General features: G+C 37.3%; 1 protein-coding gene across 1 annotated transcript in view; it reads left to right on the top strand.

Annotated features, from left to right (window-relative positions):
- Window positions 1-21,817, top strand: part of PTPRQ (protein tyrosine phosphatase receptor type Q) — a 185,228-nt gene that overhangs the window by 29,922 nt on the left and 133,489 nt on the right. Inside the window, exons 7-14 of the mRNA XM_061582736.1 lie at window positions 1,720-1,848; window positions 3,820-3,966; window positions 7,589-7,761; window positions 7,916-8,126; window positions 9,221-9,373; window positions 9,706-9,885; window positions 11,371-11,478; window positions 18,262-18,543. Of these exons, the coding sequence (XP_061438720.1) occupies window positions 1,720-1,848; window positions 3,820-3,966; window positions 7,589-7,761; window positions 7,916-8,126; window positions 9,221-9,373; window positions 9,706-9,885; window positions 11,371-11,478; window positions 18,262-18,543 (1,383 nt within the window). The remainder of the gene's footprint in view (window positions 1-1,719; window positions 1,849-3,819; window positions 3,967-7,588; window positions 7,762-7,915; window positions 8,127-9,220; window positions 9,374-9,705; window positions 9,886-11,370; window positions 11,479-18,261; window positions 18,544-21,817) is intronic.

Below are 21,817 nucleotides of genomic sequence, written 5' to 3'. Positions count from 1 at the left end.
GAGTAGAAAAAGAGGAAGGCCAACAAAAGATGGATTGATTCCATAAAGGAAGCCACGGACCTGAACTTATGTCCCATTTGGCGCCAAGAAACGCAGGAGCACTCGATTCAGTAAGGTTATCTCTATTAAAGTTACATCAATCTTAAAAGCCCTTCGACTCATTCACTTAACTATGCTTTCTAGGAAATAATTTCCCTGACTAGAAATGACTAAGCTGCCCTCTGACTACAGACGTTGACTCAGTACCCTCTCCTTGTCAATGGTTCTCTTAAATAGGGTTCACTTTAATGCGCAACTGAGCATTGCTCCTAACCCCTGCCGGCCGTTGCTCTTCATGCCTCTGGATCCTGCAAGAGCAAGGGGAGGGAGGCTGACAGTCTGGGCAGGCATGGGAAACTGCTGAGCATCCAGCTGAAAATCTGCAAGTTGGTCAGATGGCTCCTTGTCCACTGATGGAGGGGGAGTGCTCTCAGCAGCATCTTCTGACACTTCTTCCTGAGCCTCCACAGGGGGAGAGGGAAATTGGGGACATTGCAATTTCTCCTCTGTCAAACTCTCACTCACGTCCTCAAAGTCAAGAGTCCTGCTCATGCATCCCCTCCCCTCTGTCCTGAGTCATGACATCATCCCCCCTCTATGACCAAGCTCCCCCCACCCTGATGGCCTGGGCTTGTTCAGGTAGTTTTCATTAAACTCTCTCACCAAATCTGATGCGTGCACATCAGTGGCTGCTTCCCACAAACGATCCTCTGGAGCACACCCCAACCACTAGATTAAGTACTGTAGTTTCCCCCGATGCTGTTGAGAGTCCAAGATCTGCTCCACTTCATACTCTTCCTGATCATCCACCAACACAGAAGGAGGTGGTGCTTCCACAGTACGATGAGGATCTGGCGGCCCCTCTGGAATAAGCAAAGAGCAGTGAAAGCAGTGAAACGAAACACCACCTGGTTGATCTGAGCTTCCACTTCAAAAGGTCCAGTCTTCAGGATTGCAACTTCTGGCTAGGCACCCAAGTGGGCAAGTAGCATGTGGACAGCCACACTTTGTCTCCGACCTGAATCTCTGGCCCTGGCCAGTGGTGTTGATCCACCTGCCGCTTGTAATTAGCCTTCGCTTGCATTAGTTGTTCTTGTAGCAACTGTTGCATAGCCTGCAGCTCCTGCATGAACTCAGCCGCCGCTGGCACAATCAGAGTGGCTCTAGGATGTCCAAAAGTGCGTGGATGGTATTCCAAATTAGCAAAGAAGGGAGTTTGTTGCGTCAAGGCATGTACATAGTTGTTACATGTGAACTCCAAAGGTAACAGTTTCACCCAGTCATCTTGCTGATAACAATGGAGATATTGTTCTAAAGTAACATTAACCCTCTCTGTTTGACCATCCGTCTGAGGATGATGCACAGATGACAGACTTAGCTCACTTCCCAATAAATCCCATAGCTCTTGCCAGAACCGGGCTGTAAACTGTGAACCCTCAACTTACAAGATCTGAATAGGGTGGTTTATAACAGATGCTATTGGAGGTTGCTGATGGCACATAGCAACAACAACACCTTTAAATCCAAACTGAATTCAATTTCTCCCCCATTTCTATTTTATGGTTATTTTGTAATATGATGAATGATGAGATAATTACATCAGTGAAATGCTGCACATGGAAAGGAAAAACATAAGCATGGAATTCATGGACATAAAAGCACCTTTTTACTTTATTTTAGTTCCAGAAGATCCACCTCAAAATTTTGTTAAAGGCAACATCACAGGAAAGTCTTTCTCAGTTTCTTGGGAGCCACCAACCATTGTTACTGGAAAGTTTAGCTACAGAGTTGAGTTATATGGGCCATCTGGTAAGTAAGAGTGAGTGTAAATTTGTTTTATTCATGTATTCCTTTGGTCAACACATTCCTTCCTTCCTAGAAAAGAGTCTGAAAACCAAAGCACAACTTTTATGGCTATACTGTAATAATGATCAAATTATCTGATTGGAAATGTTTTCCATAGTTCCAAATCTTTGATGAAAAGATGTCCTCCTTTAGCTTCTCTCTTCCCCCCCCCCTTCCCTGGTTTATGTGAATGTATGATGTGATAATGTCAGCACAGGAGAACTTGCAATGTATCCCTTGTGTCTGAAGATAAATGTGGAACTGCTTCCCTGACCATTTGCATGGTGCTACCTCTCTTCTTTTCTTCAGATCTCTACTTGACTAATCAAACTGAAGATTTATCTCAATATCTATTTGATTGGCCATTGTTGTAGGCTGTAAAGCTTACTGTTGCATTATTGCAAACTTATTGGCATACCTTTGTGACATGTATCTATTGGTGTGATTTTTGAGGAAAAATTGGCATTCAACAAATAGATTTTATTAAGCAGAATGCTACTGGTTTTATTGCAGATGTTTCAATTTATTCATTTATTGTTTGGTTTTGATTTTTTCTTGGTATTTTACAATGACTAAAATGATTTAAAAAACTGAACTGTACTGTGTATTGTGCCAATTTAATCTCCATCTGCTCTTCAGGCAGATGCAGCTGTAGTTTTTGTATGCTGATCATAGACTGTGTGGTCCAAAGGTATGTCTGTTTAGGGTTGCTTCCTTTTCATGACAAACCAACCTGTGTCTTAAGACCTGTATGACTGGCAGAAATCAATAGTGGAAGTTTTCCCTGAAACTGGAGATAGTCATGGGAAAATACTGTCTTTTTTATTTTTGCCTGTTGTGCAGTAAAGACCCAGATCTTCTGCCCATAAAGGTAATTCAAGGTTCAACGTCTTTGTGTTAATTTACAAACCCCTGAACAACTTAGGTCCGGGGTATCTTAGGGAGTGCCTGAACCCTTCTATCCCAGCTCGATCACTGAGATCATCTGCAAGAATGGCTTTGTTCATCCCCAAGTTGGCGAGACACAAAATCGACACAAAATTGAGCCTTCAGTGTCATTGGCCCAATTCTCTGGAATGCTCTGCCAAGGCTCAGCAGGCGCGTTCTGTTTTAACTTTTAAGCATCTGCTGAAAACCTTTCTGTTCCACCAGGCTTATGCAGACAATTAAGAACATGCTTTTTTTGCAACAATTGACCTTTGTTTTTATTGTATTTTAAATGTTTTTTATTCTGTGGTGATGGTGGTGGTTTTAAACATGTTGTAAACTGCTTTGATGTTTTTAATGAAATAGCGGTATACAAATATTTTAATAAATAAATAAATAAATATGAACTCTGTTCCTGCTTAAAGAGAAATTCTATGCTCCCCCATCAGCTAAGGCAAAAACACAACAAATGGGTGAGCAGAAGCTCAGACATGCCCTAAGGCAAGGGTAGCCAACATGGTACCATCCAGATGTTGTTGGACTACAGCTTCCATCATCCCTGACCATTGATGACAGGGAAAGAGGCCGATGGAAGTTATACTCCAACCTCTGGAGGGGCACCATATTGGCTACTCTAGCCCTAAGGAGTCAATTAAAAGAGTGACAGAAAGATTTAGTGCAGGAAATAATTAGCAGACAGCAAATCTTCTATTTGGCTAATTGAACAGAGTACATTTGCACTGCTGTTAGTTTTTAACCTTTGACCAAGGCTCATCATAATACTTATTAAAATCCAGCACATACTTGACATAAACTGGCCACTAAACATCAGTTGCCTGTTACAGTTGAATTTGATGGCCTTATAGGCCCCTTCCAACTCTACTATTCTACAACGAATATTCAGTTGCAGTTTAATGTAACTCAAATTTAATAATATAATAAAATAGTAATAATAAAGTAACCATGTAGAAAATGTCAGCTTTCTTTCAACTTACTTCTTCATTTCAGGCCATATTTTGGATAATAGCACAAAAGACCTCAAGTTTACCTTTATTAATCTAACACCATTCACAACCTATGAAGTTTTTGTTGCCGCTGAGACAAGTGCTGGGATGGGGCCAAAGTCAAACCTAACTGTTTTCACACCTGCAGAAGGTAAGCTGTATGTTTAATAGCAAACTACATCTTATTCTTAGTACATTCTATTGTATCTCTCTCTTTGGAAAGCCAGTGTTTGCAATTGTGGCCTGTGAAATATGTGCATGATGTTGAGTAGTGCCCGACAACTAGTTACCAACTTCCTACAGTAGTCTAATAAATAACTATGGTGACCACAATATTTTCTGACAGAGGTCCTGTCTCTTTAATAGCTACATAACATTCAGAAACTAAGTTCTGCCTTTCCCTCTGTGGAGATACAGAGAAGGGAGAAACACACCTGCTGTATTTCTTCTCATGCAGCTATTCAAGGAACAAGCACCCATCCTCCCCAGCCCTGCAACTAGTCCTGTACAAGAGGGACCTTTCACACATATGCCCAGAGCAACTCAGTTGAAATATGAGAGAATGATTGGTATTAGCATTCTGAGGCCTCTTAAAGACACACCTGTTTAGACAAGCATTCCCCTGAACTCCTGACTAGAACCTCCTGTTTTAATTGCTGTTTTAATTGTGCTGTTTTAATGGGATTGTTTTATTGCACATTTTAATTGTGAGTGTTTATTTTAGTTTTTAATGCAATTGTGTTATTGTGCATTTTAATTATGTATGGCTTTTGTGTGTGTTATACTTGTAAACTGCTTAGAAGCCACTTTGTATTTGCCGCCCTGTACTCCTTCAAGAAGAAGGGAAGGGCAGGATATAAACAGAAATAAACAACAACAAAAAGGCTCTTGAAGGAATCCCTGTGCAAACACCCCTTTGGGTTGCCTAAAGATCTTTCTTTTTTTTTGCCTGACCAGAGTACGCCTGGCCCATTCCATCTTGGTTATTTGTTTTTATTTGCTGCTCTTTGCTTTATTATTTGCTTTTTAAAAACCTGCTGTTTAACTGTGAGCCACTTATAAATGCAAATATGAGAGCATGGGAACTGTGTGCCAAATTACTGGAGTCATCAGTGAGCAGTTTACATGCATAAGGAGCTGAACATTGGGAGCCTCAAGAGCGTTGGGTCCAAGGTACATTTGTGTATGGTCCAAGGAAGTTTACACAAAGGTGCCAGCATGGGTTACATTCAATGTAGTGGTAAGGTGAACATTTCTCCTTGCACAACGGGATGTTCTCCTCCCACCACACACACCCTTTTCTTTTGGTCCTTTCTTTTCTGGGGGTTCCCCCAACCCTCTGGAGCAGATTTGGGAATGTTGCAGGCATGCACAGGGGGAAAGTCCTGTTGCTCAAGCAGAAATTCTTGCTGTCATGGAATTATTTGGTTGAATACTGCCCATTGAATCAGGATCTGGACAGGAGATGAGCAATTTATATCCATAAGGAGCTGAACATCAGTCATGGTGGAATTCACTGAGTTGGTGGTGAATGCTGAGCACCAGGACAGGATCTGAGGCTGCTCCACAGGATACCGATTAAAAGAATGCACTTGTATATGTATATGCAGAATTCAATTATGCCCCCATGCCAGAGGCAGCATGTGTGATGCTTTCAAAATGGCCAGTTCTCAACACAAACTGACAGCAACTGGATGCACTTTTAGTTCAATATGTGGGCATGTTTGTTCCCACTACCTTTCCTAGGGTGACAAAAAGCCCAAGCTGGTTCTGTGGTACACATCACTATGTTTGAAGCAGCTACATGTGTTTATTCTATCCAAGAATCTGGAGGGGCACACATTGCATATGCATCTGATTAATTTTTCAGAATTTCCTTTTCAAAAGCTGTTCTATTCATCAATTCAAAAAGCAGTTTGATGATTATGTACAAGAGTAAATTAAATGGAAACTGTTACTGGAATGTAGGGATAGGATCTCCATTTTGGTGCCAGTTCAGTTTTTGCTGTCAGACTTCCAGTACCACTTTGTAAGGTGTCAATGTTTGCTATTTGCGATAAATACCTATTCGGGTTTTTCTCTGCAAAAATATTAATATTTATATCAATATTTTAAAATTTGTCATTTTTCATAGATTACTATTGATATTTGAGGCAATTCTTTTAAACAAAACCCACTTCAGCTGCGGAAAAGCAGTAGAAAATAACCCAATCTGCAAAGACAAAAGCATGAATAAATAGGAAATCTGCCAAATTTGAATTTTGTGAAATTCGAGCACATCCATTTTTGTATATATATGGTATCTTCTCCTAAAATGGCAACAACCTTGCTCTTGTACTTTTAATGCCCTGACTGTTTTTGAAATTAGGTTGGACTTTTGAAAGGCACCTGCCCCTTTCCAAACCCCAAAGGTAGGCACCTGCCCTTTAATTTTCTGAATGAAAACCCTTTTTCATTCACAACACTTATTTTACCATTAGATGGCAGTAAGTGGTTAGAGTAAATACTAAATTGGAATTTCATAGTCTTGCTCAGTGAAGAGACTACCTTCATTTCTACAACTTATTTATCTTTAAAGTAGTATGTTACACTTACAATAAAGCTGTACATTTATATGGAACTGATACATGATGCATTAATGTGAATGTCCTGCACTTCGGAAACAAAACTGCATTTCATAGAATTATATTTTAGTTTTCCCATGCACTCTATTTCCTTTGCTTTTTAGCAATTACAGTGAATAGAAGGTTTATTATGAAGGGCTTATCATAACAAATACAGAAAACACAATTGACCCATATTACAAAGACCTGAGTGGTCTTTGTCACTGAAAGCCAGAACGGGCCAAGAAGCAGATTTTGAACCCTCTGAAATGGTGTCCCCAAGTGCAGCACTTGCCCCATGTAAATAAATGGCTCAATTTCCTTACACTCAAATGTGATAGGGATGGAACTCAAGGACTGGCTATTGTATGTAAGACTAGATGCCTGAATCTGATGATTTATGGAAAGGGAGAGTGATCTGATGCGAGGGAACAAATGGTTAGCTACTCTGAACAAATGAGTAGTTTATTGCAAGATATCCATTTAGCCCTAAAGATTCATGAAAGTCATTATTAGCCCATGTAGAAATAGCCATTCCTTCAATTGGGGTTGACTAGCTATTCTACTGGCATAATAATTCATTATATTTTTTCTGGAGCTGTTAGCTGACCTGAACCATTAGGAAATTGGAAAATTAGCACTAGCGGTATAGCATCCCAGCAAGTAGTAGTGTGCTTCATAAATTAAAAGAAAAATAAAACATGCTATGAGTAGAAAGCAGGGCAGAGGAAGTTCCTTCTTCCACTATCATAAAGGCACTTCGGCCAACTGAGAGTCGACTACATCAGCAGTCAGCTCAAATCAAATATTTGGTAGCCAGTTCGACTGTGTTGCAATTAGTATGCACCGTACGTAGCTCAGTGCACCCTTGCCAAGTTGTAGGGTACTTGTGTTACTGCAGCTTTGGCCTACACTACTGTGCACCATTACAAGTACACATTGCAAGCACACACATTCAGGGTTCCATGGTGTACATCCAACCCCTGAAAATAATCATGGGGAAAGTCCACATTTCATGTCAGTACAAGACTCAACATCAAAACCCTTGCACAAATAATATTCTATGGTACTTACAAGTTTATCTGATATAACTAGTTAGTGATTTTATACAACTCTTGATAAACAGAATAATTAAAGTGTTTTGTTTTCCTTACATTCATTATTTTCCAGTCCCAGGGTATGTATTTGATTTGCATGTGGCAGAAGTAGCTGCAACCTTTATTAGAATTGCTTGGAAGAAACCACAGCAGCCAAATGGAATCATCACTCAGTACAGAGTAAAGGTATTACTTGAAGACACAGGGGAAACGCTTGAAGATACAATTCTAACAGAAAAAAATAAGGTGCTTTAATTTAAAACCACTTATTGATTTGCTATTTATTTTCTGTGCATTCACATTATTCTGTCTTAGTATTCCTCATGCTTATGTAAGTCTTGAAAATTATATAGTTTTAGTCAGCAAGGATTTCTCTAACTTCTTTGCTTTTCATTTTTAGTATTTTATTGAATCTGTGGATCTAGACACATTAAATGATAATTCGCCATCATATTTCACATGGAATAAAATAGAAACAGTAACTGGTCCATATGAAGGTTCAGCTGAGATGCTTCCAGCAGTACATATCCTTTCTCCAGTAAAATTTACTAGTATGTCTGGAGATAATTTGCCTACTTTGAATGGAGCTGCAGAACTACATTTGGATCCTAGTAAGTTTTAAAATCCTTCCCCCACCCCATACACCTACCTCATTGTTTAAAAGGTTGTTGTCACATATATGATCCTTAGCACAGAGATCAGCCAGATTAATGGATCATTTGCTGAAGTCAAATTCCATCCCCCAAAACTGTCTTCTGGAGCAAATGAGGAATGCCACACAAGCAGAGACTACTAGCCTCTTGTCACCCAGATGACCTTCCTCCTAGAGAAAGAAGATGCCAAAGCCATTGGACAAGCTGCATAGACAATCAGTTATTACAGTTGCCAAGGCAGGTGTGATTGGAGGAGATTAACATATCTCCATGTCCCATGTGGACCTTAATGTTTCCAAGAACTTTTGACAAATAGGTTTTCAAATACCACTGAAGGTAAGTAGGTCAAAAAGTTACAACTCTGCTACATGGGGGCCACAAACAGGTGGAGATGACCCCCGTGACACAATGATGTCATTAGCACACTCACTTGCACAGCATTATCAATGGGACATTTTTCTTGACTAAGATGGATATTTATGACCCATTAAACAAAGGTTGGCTGACAGATATAGGCTTAAAATGCCTTTCTGAATTTTTTAAGTAAAGGCATTAAACAAAACAGAAGGCCACATTCTGATTTTATTTACATTCTTGTGAAAGTCATGTGTAAATGAAACCAGGGCTGAAAGATTAGTTTTTAGAAATACAGCCAGTCAGTCTTTTGATTATCAGTAGTGATCTTGCATTGACTGCACAAAAACACATGTTCCATTTCCATTTTAGTAAGAATAACTACCTCTTTTTCTTCTTTTTTGTTTGTTCCATTGTATATACCAGAAGAATGGTACAGACACACCTGGTAGTAAGTCCCATTGACTTCGACAAGACTTACTTCTGAGTAGATATACACAGTATTGTGCTGTGAGATTCCCATTCTTCAGTCTTGTACATATATATTGTATGTACCACAGGGTTAATTTCTCTGCTCCATCTAAGGATGGCCTCTGTTCCATCTCACAACATTGTTTTTGCTTTATGGTGAAAGTGCTTTGGTGCTTAATGTAATGATAACACAACTTTTGTTTTCCTTTTTAAAAATGCATTTAAAGGATTTACTGATACCATCAACCTTTCAACTGAGCAACTGTCTTACCTTGTGAATAGACTACAACCTTTTACTAAATATGCAATCGCTGTGTCTGCTTTTACTATCATTGGAGAAGGACCACCAGCTATTCTTATTTCTAGGACAAGTGAGCAAGGTACAATTTTAGGAGCTCCACCACTGCATGCTTCGTGTGACAACCCCTCCCCCCTTGCCCCAGGTCACCAAGGCACCTCTGCGCCTCCTCTTGTTCCGTGTTGCCAAGGCACCTCCCCCCCTTTTTCTTCTGTACTTCCTTTCTCCCTACTCAGCTTTTCCTGCCTCCCTCTCTGGCCTGGGTCACATTGTAGTTTGCAGTATCACCTTCTGTGGCACTGCAAATTGCAGCATGACAAATATCTATATAGGAAGACATAATTTCATGTTGGCAGTTCTTAATTTCCCTCCAATTTTCTAACTCATACTAAACAGATTGTTTTTGTTCTGCAGTTCCAAGCTCGGTAGAAAATATAAATTATAAAAATATTAGTTCATCCTCAGTTTTGCTGTATTGGGATATACCAATACATCCCAATGGAAAAATCACACATTACACAGTTTATGCAATGGAGCTGGATACAAACAGAGCTTTTCACATGACGACGTCAAATAACAGCATCTTGATTACAGGTAGGGTAGATTAAAAATAATCTATGTAGCAGCTGTCAAATGTGTTTGAACAGAATTTCAGTATAGCTTTTTTGTAATTCTGCATCTCTACTCTTGGCATGCTTTAAGGAACTAAAATATTTCTGAAGAACTGACCCTACTTACAGGTACTACCTAGCATATCTTCATCTTGGAGGAATGCTGAATCAAAGAGCCTTTAAGCTAGCTCTGGATTCTTCTATATTTTTTTGTGTGGTATTTGGAAAGAAATGTTGCAGTAAAGACTACTTTGTATTTCCCTCCCTCCCCCTCTCTCTGTCTCTCTCTTTCTCTCTCATGCGCGCGCGTGCACACACACACACACACACACTTCAATAACTATACATGGTAAAAAGAATTTAGAAAAATAAAAGCACAGATGATAAGGCTACAGAATTCAAAGCAACTATGTTCCACGTATCCAAAGAGTCTGGGGGTCTGTGTTTCTTGAACATCAGTCCCTCCTCATCACATGCTCTATCTCTGACTTAGTGATGGGTTTTAATTGTTGTTTGTAAGGGTTCTACTTTTGTCACTGTGTTATGGGGAATTTACTTTTATACAAAGTTTTGCATAACCAAGTGGTTTGATTGTCTTATGTTTATGAGATGTAGTTATGTAGTCTATTTCTTTTTTTGTGATGACTGCATGTTTTTGTAAGTTGCCTAGATACCTATTTGATTACGGTGAGGATAATACAGGAAAATGCTTTTCAAAACAAGGGAATTTCAAAGGCCAATTGTGATAAAGCATGAGGATGTGCTCTTAAAACAAACAAAAAAGGTGAAACACAGAGCATACTAACCCATAAAAATACAAATTAAAACTAACTTCTACAACTAAGAATCTCAGACTCTAAAATAAGACTTGACTGGTTTCCCTAAACCTTTTTATTTGTAATCTTAGAAGGTGATAGGCTTTTCCCTTTAAATATATAAGCTACATGAAAACAAGGCACATAAAATCTCAAGATTAACAGCTCTTGGGATCAACTTCAGCTTAATCTTTAGAGAATGGGTAGGAGTTTCTGGCCCTCCAGGCCTCTCTGTCCTTGGTACTCTCCCCAGACACATCATCATCATCTTCATTGTCATCAAATTTATATTCCCCCACTTCCTCCCAAAAGGAGGCCAGGGCAACATCCCTGAATATTTTTTCCTGGCTGGAATGTGTCCTTTAACTCTTAGAATGTCTCTTGTTTGCCTGGATGTAGGAGACGGATCTGTGAGTGTGTGTAAAAACTAGCCTTCTGTACAAAGGCAAAATTAATTTGTTTCTCTGACCACTTTTGCATCTGGCCCCACTTATAACTGGCATGTGGTCCCCTGGAAGATTGACCAGGAGGGAATACAATCCTTGAGGTAAAAAAAGTTCCCCACCCCTATTCTAAACTGAATCAGCCCTATATAAAACTGTCTAAGATACCAGTGTATTGGGCTTGTAATGTTTTCTTTTTATTTCTTCTAGGCTTGAAGAAGTATACAAATTATAAAATGAGAGTAGCAGCTTCCACTGATGTAGGGGAAAGTGCTGTGTCTGAAGACAATGAAATTGTTGTGAGAACACTTGAGGACGGTAAGCATATTGCTCATGCTGATTTTGCAGTTTGTAGTGGTTAAGATGCTGGACTATGACCTGGGAGACCAGGGTTTGAATCCCCACACAGCCATGAATCTCACTGGGTGACCTTGGGCCAGTCGCTGCCTCTCAGCCTCAGAGGAAGGCAATGGTAAACCACCTCTGAATACCTCTTACCATGAAAACCCTATTCATAGGGTCACCATAAGTCAGGATCGACTTGAAGGCAGTCCATTTCCATTTTTTCGTGTCGTTGATAAACCTATTTCCCTACCTAAAATACTGAATGAGATATGAATATATAGAAGATAATATGTCAACTGTGTTCAGTTTTTGTAAAAAAAATAGAATTTTCTTGACCTCATTTCAGCCATCCTGTTGTTGTGCACTCTACCTAGTTATAACCTGGTTGAAAGTTAATAAATCTGTGTTTTTGAGGACCTTCTTGGACCTCCTTGTCTGCTTCCCTAAATTTGCTTTTTTTTGGCTAAAACAGGATTCCAGCTTTTCCTGATATGATCTTACATGGTAGAAAACTGTTAGGATACCAACTTTTCCTGATATGATTTTACATAATAGAAATCTAAATTAGGATACCAACGTTTCTTGATATGATTTTACATGGTAGAAATCTAAATTTCTAAATTAGTGAAGCATCAACCAACTACGTTCTATAGTTCAACCCTAACATGCCCAGTCAGTATAGCTAGTTCTTTGCTTATTCAAAAGTTGGGAATGAGTCCTTTGAAAATATTGCCCTTGAAAAGATAAGGTCAGGAGCTGCTTAAAGTGACATTTTTTCTTGCCATATTTATTTTTATTTTTTTAATAATTTTTATTCAAATTTTTCAAAAAACAAACAAAACAAAATCAAAAAAACATAACAATACAACAAAAAATAAAAATAAAATAGTTGACTTCCGATTTGTCGCAGATCAGCTATAAGTATATAATATACATCAAACCTGTCCCTTAATATATACATACAGAATCCCTTTTCTCCATAGGCTGTCTTAATTAGTCGTCAAATCCCAGTATCATCATTTTATTTTGATCTTTCAACAAAAAGTCTAAGAGAGGCTTCCATTCCTTAAGAAATGTATCTGTCGATTTTTCTCTAAGTAAACATGTCAATTTATCCATTTCTACTAAGTCCATTAATTTCAATAGCCATTCTTCCATTGTTGGTGTTGACTCCATTTCCCACTTTTGTGCATATAATAATCTTGCTGCCGTAATCATATATAATATTATTCTTCCATATTTCTTTTCTATTTGTTTATCCATAAAACCCAATAAAAAAAATTCTGGTTTTGACTGAATATTTATCTTTAGAATTTTTTGCATCATCCTACCTATCTGTGCCCAAAATGATTTTGCCTTTTTACACAGCCACCACATATGATAAAATGATCCTTCTTGTTGTTTACATTTCCAACAAACATTAGAAACATTACTATACATTTTTGACAACTTTTCTGGAGTCATGTACCAACGGTACATCATTTTATAAAAATTTTCTTTAAGATTATAGCATAGTGTAAATTTCAAGCCTTTTTCCACATATTTTCCCATTGATCCATTTGTATGTTATAACCAAAATTTTTTGCCCACTTTACCATACACTCTTTTACTTGTTCTTCCTCCATATCCATTTTCAGTAAGAGTTTATACATTTTCGCAATTATATTTTCATCATTTGTACACAATCCTATTTCAAAATCAGATTTACTTATTTCAAACCCATACATTTTCTTGTCCATTTTATATCTTTCTAACAATTGTAAATAGGCAAACCATTGAAAACTATATCCTTCCTTTATCGGTTTTTCTTTCTCTTTCATTATATATTCTCCATGTACATTTTCTAATAGTTCTTGATAAGTTAACCATTTCTCTTTTCCAGCCATTTCTCTTCTGTAAAACGCTTCTTGACTTGAAACACATAATGGTATTTTCGAATAAAACCTTGGTTTATATCTATTCCATATTTTCAACAGAGAACGTCTTATAAAATGATTATTAAAGTCTACATTTACTTTTACTTTGTCATACCATAGATATCCATGCCATCCCCACTTCAAATTATGGCCCTCCAAATCCAATAGTCTTTTATTCCTCAATAAGATCCATTCCTTTATCCAGACTAGACAGCAGGCAGCAAAATAAAGTCTCAAATTTGGTAATCCCAGTCCTCCTCTTTCTTTGGCATCTTGTAGTAGTTTAAATTTAACTCTTGGTTTTTTTCCTTGCCATACAAATTTAGAGATATCTTTTTGCCATTGTTTAAAAGGTAAATCAGAGGATATTACAGGTATTGTTTGAAACAAAAACATCATTCTCGGTAGTACATTCATTTTTATCACAGATATTCTACCCATTAATGACAGTTGTAGTTTATCCCATCTTAGCAAATCTTTCTTAATCTCTGTCCATAATTTTTCATAATTATTATGAAACAACTTTGAGTTTTTATTTGTCATAGTGATACCTAAATATTTCAACTTTTTCTCTATTGTAAAATCTGTCTTGTCCATTAACTCTTTCTGTTCCCTTAAAGTTAAATTTTTCACCAACATCTTTGTTTTTTGATTGTTGATCTTAAATCCTGCTAACGGTCCAAATTCTTTTAATTTGTCCATCAATACATTAATTCCTTCCAAAGGATTTTCTAGTACAATTATCAAATCATCAGCAAATGCTCTCAATTTATATTCTTCTTTTTTTATCTTTAATCCCGAAATTCTTTTATCTTGCCTTATATCTCTAAGCAGCACTTCTAAGACCAGAATAAATAAAAGGGGAGATAAAGGACATCCCTGTCTTGTACCCTTTTGTATTTCACATGAATCCGTTAAATCTCCGTTAACAATTATCTGAGCCTTCTGAGATGTATAAATCGATCTAATCCATTTTATAAAATTGTCTCCAAAATCCATTTGCTCCAAAACCTGAAACATAAATTTCCAATCCAAATTATCAAATGCTTTTTCAGCATCTAAAAAAATCAAAGCTGCTTGTTTATCATTTCGTTGTTCTAAATATTCCAAGACATTCAAGACATTCCTGACGTTATCACGTAATTGTCTTTTAGGTAAAAACCCTGATTGATCTTCCTGAATAAATTGTTGCAATATTATTTTCAATCTTTCTGCCAAGATCATTGTAAAAATTTTATAGTCATTGTTCAGTAGAGATATTGGTCGATAGTTTTTTGTTTTAGTTAAATCTTGCTCCTCTTTAGGTATTAATGTTATGTTAGCATTTTTCCAACTATCCGGTATCTTTCCCTCTTGCAAAATAAAATTCATTGTAGACTGTAAAGGTAGTAAGAGTTCTTCCTCCAAACATTTATAATACATTGCAGATAACCCATCTGGTCCTGGTGCCTTTCCTAATTTAATTTTGTTTATAGCTTCAGATATCTCTCTTGACGTAATAGGGCCATTAATAGCTTGTCTCTGAAAGTCTGTAATTTTAGGCAAATTCTGTTTAGATATATACTCTTCTATTTTTTCAGATGGAATTTCCTGACATTTGTACAATGTTGAATAATATTGATGAAAAATCTTTTTAATTTTTACATTATCTGTCAACGTCTCATCTCCTTGTATCTTTAAAATAATATTTTTTGACGTTCTTTTCTTAATTTATATGCTAACCATTTCCCAGGTTTATTTGCAAATTCAAAAGTCCTTTGTTCAGCAAAATTTAATTTTCTTTCAATTTCTCTAACTGTCAGCATTGATACTTGCTTCTGTAACATTTTAATTTGATTTACAATAGAGACTTTAGTTGGATTCTTTTTCAATTCTTCCTCTTTTTGTTTTATTTCTTCCAAAATTAATTGCATTTTCTGTTGTTTCTTTTTTTTTAATTCAGAGTTACATTTAATAAAATATCCCCTCATAAATGCCTTACTTGTATCCCAAACGATATTTTCACTTGTTCCTTTATGTAGGTTATGTTCAAAAAACTCTTTTAATTTCTTCTTACATTCTTGTACTACTTTGTCATTCTGTAATAAAGATTCATTTAGTCTCCATCTAAATCCAAGATTTTTTTTTTTTAAGTTAATATCACAGGATTATGATCCGAAAAAGTTTTTGGTAATATATCCATTTTAAAAGTATCCTTCGCTAAAATTTTAGACATCCAAATCATATCAATCCTCGAGAATGTTTTGTGTCTTTCTGAAAAATAAGTAAATTCCTTTGCATTGTCATTTATATATCTCCAGGTATCCACCAATTCTAAATGTTCCATCAGTTCAAAGCAAATCTTCGGTAATTTACCCTGTGTCTCTTTGATATTTTTTTCAGAAAGCCTATCAATTTTTGGTGAGATTACCCCATTCCAATCACCCATGACACACCAATGATCATATGAAAACTCTGACAATTTTTCCATAAGTCCTGTGTAAAACCTTGTTTTATCTTCATTAGGGGCATAGATACCCACTATCAAAATGTTTGTACCCTGTAGAGTAATTTCAACCCCCACAAATCTACCACTATCATCCAATAATACCAATTTAGGAAGCAATTGTGGGTTAATGTAGAGAACAACTCCATTTTTTTTTTTTGGTCCAGCCGAAATAAATTCTTCACCCAAATTTTTACAAATCAAATATTTGGAATCTTTCTTCTTAATATGAGTTTCTTGTAAACAAATTATATCCAATTTTAATTTTTTCAAATAATGAAACACTTTCTTTCTCTTCTGCACCGTATTAGCTCCATTTATATTCCAAGTTAGATATTTGTAATCCATCTTTAAGTGTGTATTTTAAAATGTGCCTGATGCTCCTTTTAATCCATCATCTTCCTTCCCTTCCTCTGCATATCTTTGTTGACTTTGTTCCCCAGGAATTATATCCATATCTTTAAGTTTTAAAACTTTTCTCAAGAAGTCCCTTGCTTTTTGAACAGTATTCAATCTATATTTCTGTTGTCTGAATGTAAAAATCACTCCTTCTGGAACATCCCATCTAAATTGAATTTTGCGTTGCTTAAGTTTCTCTGTAAGGAAAGCATATTCTTTTCTCTTACGTAAAAGTCTAGTAGGAATTTCTTTCATCACCAGTATTTCCTTACCATCAATTTTAAAGGTATTTTTAAAGTGTTGTTGTAATACCATATCTCTGGTCGTCTTCTTTATAAAATGAACAAGTACATCTCTTGGAATTTTATTCATTGTTGCATATCTGGAATTGATTCTATACACTTTGTCTATTTCAAATTCCATCCTATTTTCATTCAAATCCAGAAATTTTACTAGAGCATTAACAATTTTATCTCTGATGTCTTCACCTGTTTCCTCAGGGATTGCACGGAATCTCAAACAATGTTCTTTATTTCTCATTTCAATCACAGCCATATAATCCAAGTTTTTTTCTAATTCCAGATTTAATATATCTGTTCTATTCTCCAAGATTTGTACCTTTTCTTTGGTGTTTTTTGCATCCTCCTTTATTTGCCCAATTGTCCCTTTAATCTCATCCACTTGTGTTTTAATATAGTCTTTTATATCTGTCAGTTCAGTTTTCATTTCCTGTTTTATATCATTAATCCCTTCCATTATTTTTTGAAACATATCTGGGGGTATAGCCCCTTCCTGTGGTTCAGTAGAACCTCTTCGCTCCTGGGCCTTAGTTGCTCTTTTAGTTGTCATTTTCAAGAGAAGCCTTTAATTTCTGTTATTAATCACTGTTCCAAAACCTAGAGGCAGTCTATTTCTTTTTTTTTCCTCCACCAACAAAAAAGTTAATATTCCAGGCCTGTTATTGTAGTCCAGCCAGCACAGCACAGTTCTTATCTACGTCCAAGAATGCAAAACAATTCTGGTTCCCAACACCAAACGTTTAGTAATATATATGAGCAGCAGATTCGTCCAAAAAGAAATAGTCCAAGGAGAAAAATAGTCCAAAATATATTTCCATCAAATAATAATTACCTCTCATCCGTTTTTAAACTTTAAAACTCCAAATTCAGGCCAGCTTTTTGTCGTAGAAAAAGTATATAAGTTGTTTACATTTTCTTTCTTCCTTGATTATATTTAAAAGAGAAAAAGTATGACTCACCCAGGTTTCTCAGTTGCTGATTCGTAAACAAATCCCTTTTATTGTAGTAATTTAAGCCAAATGATAAGATTTAGACAGAAGTAGGCTCGCTGGTTAAGGACGTTTTTTTAAGAAGAAAAAAAAACGCTTCGCTTTTTTCCAGTACAGCTTGCATGGAAATCCTGGCTCCGTCTTCAGCCGCTCGGCATGCCTTCTTATCTCAGGGCTTTCCTGATCAATTCCAGCTGCCGACAGCTCAACGAAGTCTTGTGGAAAATCTGATCAGTTCTCCTATACCTTGGAGAACATTTAAGCCAGTCAAAGTTTCCTCTTGACTGGCTTTTAACCTGAAAAAAGCTTTCTCTGAGACAGAGATCTCTCAGAGACAGTCACCAGCTGAGCACTCACTTCCGGGAAGTCTTTTTCTTGCCATATTTATGCTGTCACTATAACATCAATTATAGGTAAGATAGGTAGGGACCTCTCTATATCTTTAGGTTAAAGGTTGACTCATAAATCCACAATTGGTCAGAAAGTGTCTACCTATCATACTTATAATTGATTTATAATGACAGCATAAATATGGGAAGAAAAAGTGTCACTTCAATCAGCTCCTGGTCTTACTATAATTTCTAATTTTTAAGCAAATGTGAATTGATGTGAACATATGTTTAATATGTTGAAAAAGTCTTAATGAGTTTCTTTTCTGTTTTCTAAAGAACCAAGTTCTCCACCCCAAAATGTCAAGATATTAGAAGTGACTGCCACAGAAATAAATTTAAAATGGTCACCACCTGAAAAGCCTAATGGGATTATAACTCATTATGAAGTTATGTACATCAATGCCAATGCTTTAATTTTAAAAAATACTACAGCAACAAGTCTTCTTTTAAATGGTTTGAAACCATACACTCTGTATAACATTTCTGTAAGGGCATATACTCACATTGGACATGGAAATCAGTCATCACCTTTGTTATCTGTAAGAACGGCTGAAACTGGTAAGTGCAGTATGTTGGAATAATGTTTTGTCTCTGTGGCTTCAATTTTGAGAAGTCTAATTTAATTCAGTGATATTTACTTCCAAATAAAAATGTTAAAGATTGGGGTGCGAATCCTACAGGGAGGGTGAGATAAAATTAATTAATTAATCAATTAATCAATCATAAAATGATAACACATATATTTGGTTTTGCATTTGGTATGTTGTAGTGCAGTGAATCACAGAACATACCAGATGCAAAACTGAAAATACCAGATGCAAAACCAAATATGCGACCAATATGCCAAGCATCAAATGGGGGGGGGGGTTGCAGGAGAAAAATATGCCCAGTAAGCCAGGTAGGTAGGAGTCATAGGAAATTACAGCTCCTTGATCCTGACAATAATTAAGCTTCTGAGCATGCTCAAGAGTACTAAGGACTGTTAAGGAGATGCCTATAATTCATCTCCTGCCTGCAGCAAGTCCTCCATGCAAGTTGGCCTGGGAAGAGAGGAATGGCAATGAGGGTTGGGGTTTTCTGGCATCCATTCCCCACCACAGACCCCAGTGCCCCCCAGTAGCCTCTCTTGTGAGTTGAGGACCCTTCAAGATAGGCCTGGGATGTGCCAAGGGAGATTGCAGTGGTATGGGAGAACATCAGGTGGAGTCAGCTTATGCAAGCAGGAGTTTTATTCATTCCTCCACCCAATTTTATCCAGTTCATCCTTCCTACTGCAGCCAGGGGCAGCCCATCCATATAGGCGAACTAGGCAGACATCTAGGGTGCCAAGTTATGGGGAGCACCAAATTTGTGGAAAAAATACAAATAAAACAATGAAGCTCTCTTTATTTCAATTCTATGTAGCAAAGAAGAGATTGCTCACTTAGCGCAAACATTTCTGCTTGCCTGTGGAGTGATCTCCCCTCTCATCCCCCATGTGCTGTGGGGCTGATTTGGGGGAGGTGGGTGCAAGGGGAGGGGGAAGCCATGTTCCACAAGCTGGAATCCTTGTAATTGCTCCTGCTCGCGGGACAGTTAGTTGAATCTGTCATTAATTCAATTCCTGTGCAGGTACAGAGGGAATATGAGTTATAAATATAATAAATATGGTGGTCCATAAAAGAAAAGTAACCATGTTAACCAGAGCATTGGGGGGGTACAGAGAGCCTCTCATATGAGGGGGGCCTCACACATGGAGGGGGCCACTTGAACGTTGGCATTGCTACATTGTTGTCAACTCGTTTCTTTCAGAATCCTACTAACTTTAGCACCATATACCTAATGGGAAAAAAATCACAAAACAAACTGTGTTGGTGGTTGTATCCTTTTCTAATGACAGCACAAGCAAGATGGTTGCAGCCGCAGGCAGGGCTAATAGAAGCAAACAAACCCAACCATAGTCAGACTTTTTTTGTGAGGTAAGTTAGGCTGAGAATCAGTGACTGGCCCCAAGTCAACCAGTGAGGTTCATGGCCAAGCAGGGACTAAAACCTGGATTTCCCCACTCCAATACTCTAACCACTATACCACATTGATCCCACATACACAAAAGGCCTAGGATCATCAATGCAGAGCCAAAAGACACCAGTGTGCTCACAGAAGTATACTAGAGTGTTCTCCAGGGTCTCTGCTCCCTTCATTGCACAATTATAAATTACACTGGCCACCAGCTTTTCTTAACTCTCACTGACATAGTTTTCTTAGGCCCTCTACTATTACAAATGGCCACAGAATCAGAAATGGACACAACCAGCAGAGGCAAGAGAGAGACCAGTTAAAACTGTTCCCTTTCTCCTCTGATGAACACATGAATTAGAACTGAGAGAACAGTTCTAATTGGACAAGACTAGCAGAGAGAAGAGAGAGAATAGTTCTAACTAGACACTATCAGCAGGAGACCATATGAATTCAGAGGAGAGGAGAGGAGGAGAGGAGAGGAGAGGAGAGGAGACAAAAAGTGAGGAGCTGTACCTGTGCCTCAGGAGAAGAAGGAAAGGTAGTTACTGGAGGAGAGGGGAGAGAAAAAAATGGAGGGTCTAGGCCAGGGGCTGGGGAATGAAGAAAAAAATGGAAGACCCATGTGGGAGGGAAAAGGTGTGCATATGGTATAGTGGGGTATTTTATTTAGAGGTGATTTGGGGAAATGACTTCCCTTCTGTAAAATGGATGTTATGCTGGAGCAGAAGATTGTGTATTCAAAGGGGTGGCTTTATGTTTTGGGCTCATATGTCCCACCTCAACTTTTTACTAAGGCTGTTGGGCAAGTATACTTGTGAATAGGCCTTCTATGAAATGAATGTTTTGTTTGCAGTAGTAAATATTGGGATTGTTCACACCCCTATGCAGCCATTTTTTGACTGGGCCGTTCCTGCCTATGATGGCCCTTTTGTAGCAGTGTCCACAAAGTCAAGACAACTTAAGAAAAATTCTACTCCTGAGGAAGTGATGGAGCTTGTTTGTGAAGATAACCTCACAGTTTTCCAAATGTTTTTATAGCTCTACAGATTCTTTTAACTTTTATTATTATTATTATTATTTAATTAATTAATTTGTATCCTGCCCTTCCTCCCAGCAGGAGCCCAGGGCGGCCACCAAAGCACTAAAAACACTTTAGAACATCATAAAAACAGATCTTAAAGTACATTAAAACAAAACAACATTAAAAACATTTAAAAAAAACAACTTTAAAAAAGGGTTAAAAGCATTATTAAAAACATATTAAGCAATTCTTATTGTAAACCACCCAGAGAGCTTCGGCTATGGGGGGTATACAAGTTTAATAAATAAATAAAATAAATAAATAAATTCTAACACAGACGCAGACTGGGATAGATCTCAACTTAAAAGGCTTGTTGAAAGAGGAAAGTCTTCAAAAGGTGCCGACAAGATAGCAGAGATGGCACCTGCCTAATAGTCAAAGGGAGGGAATTCCACAGGGTAGGTGCTGCCACACTAAAGGTCCGTTTTCTATATTGTGCAGAATGAACCTCCTGATAAGATGGTATCTTTGCCAGTTTCCATAGCTAGTGGGGAATGTAGCTTCTCAAGATTAAAACTGATAAAAACATCTGCATTCAACAATAGTGCAAGAGAGATTTATTATATTTATTTATTAAATTTATATCCTGCTTTTCCACCAAGAGACTTGTTAGCTTTGCCACAATGTCAAACAGTGGCTGAATTTTCAAAACTTAAAGCATGAAAAGTAATATTTTCAGAGCTTTTTGTAATTAGAGGTTAAAGTTCATTGAAGAGTTTTCTTAGTTCTTTCTATATTGGATGTGAAGGTAAT

This window comes from Rhineura floridana, chromosome 8 (assembly GCF_030035675.1).
Source record: "Rhineura floridana isolate rRhiFlo1 chromosome 8, rRhiFlo1.hap2, whole genome shotgun sequence".
Lineage (NCBI taxonomy): Eukaryota > Metazoa > Chordata > Lepidosauria > Squamata > Rhineuridae > Rhineura > Rhineura floridana.
The sequence above is the reverse complement of the archived record's forward strand: the minus strand, read 5'-3'. Positions and strand labels throughout refer to the sequence as shown.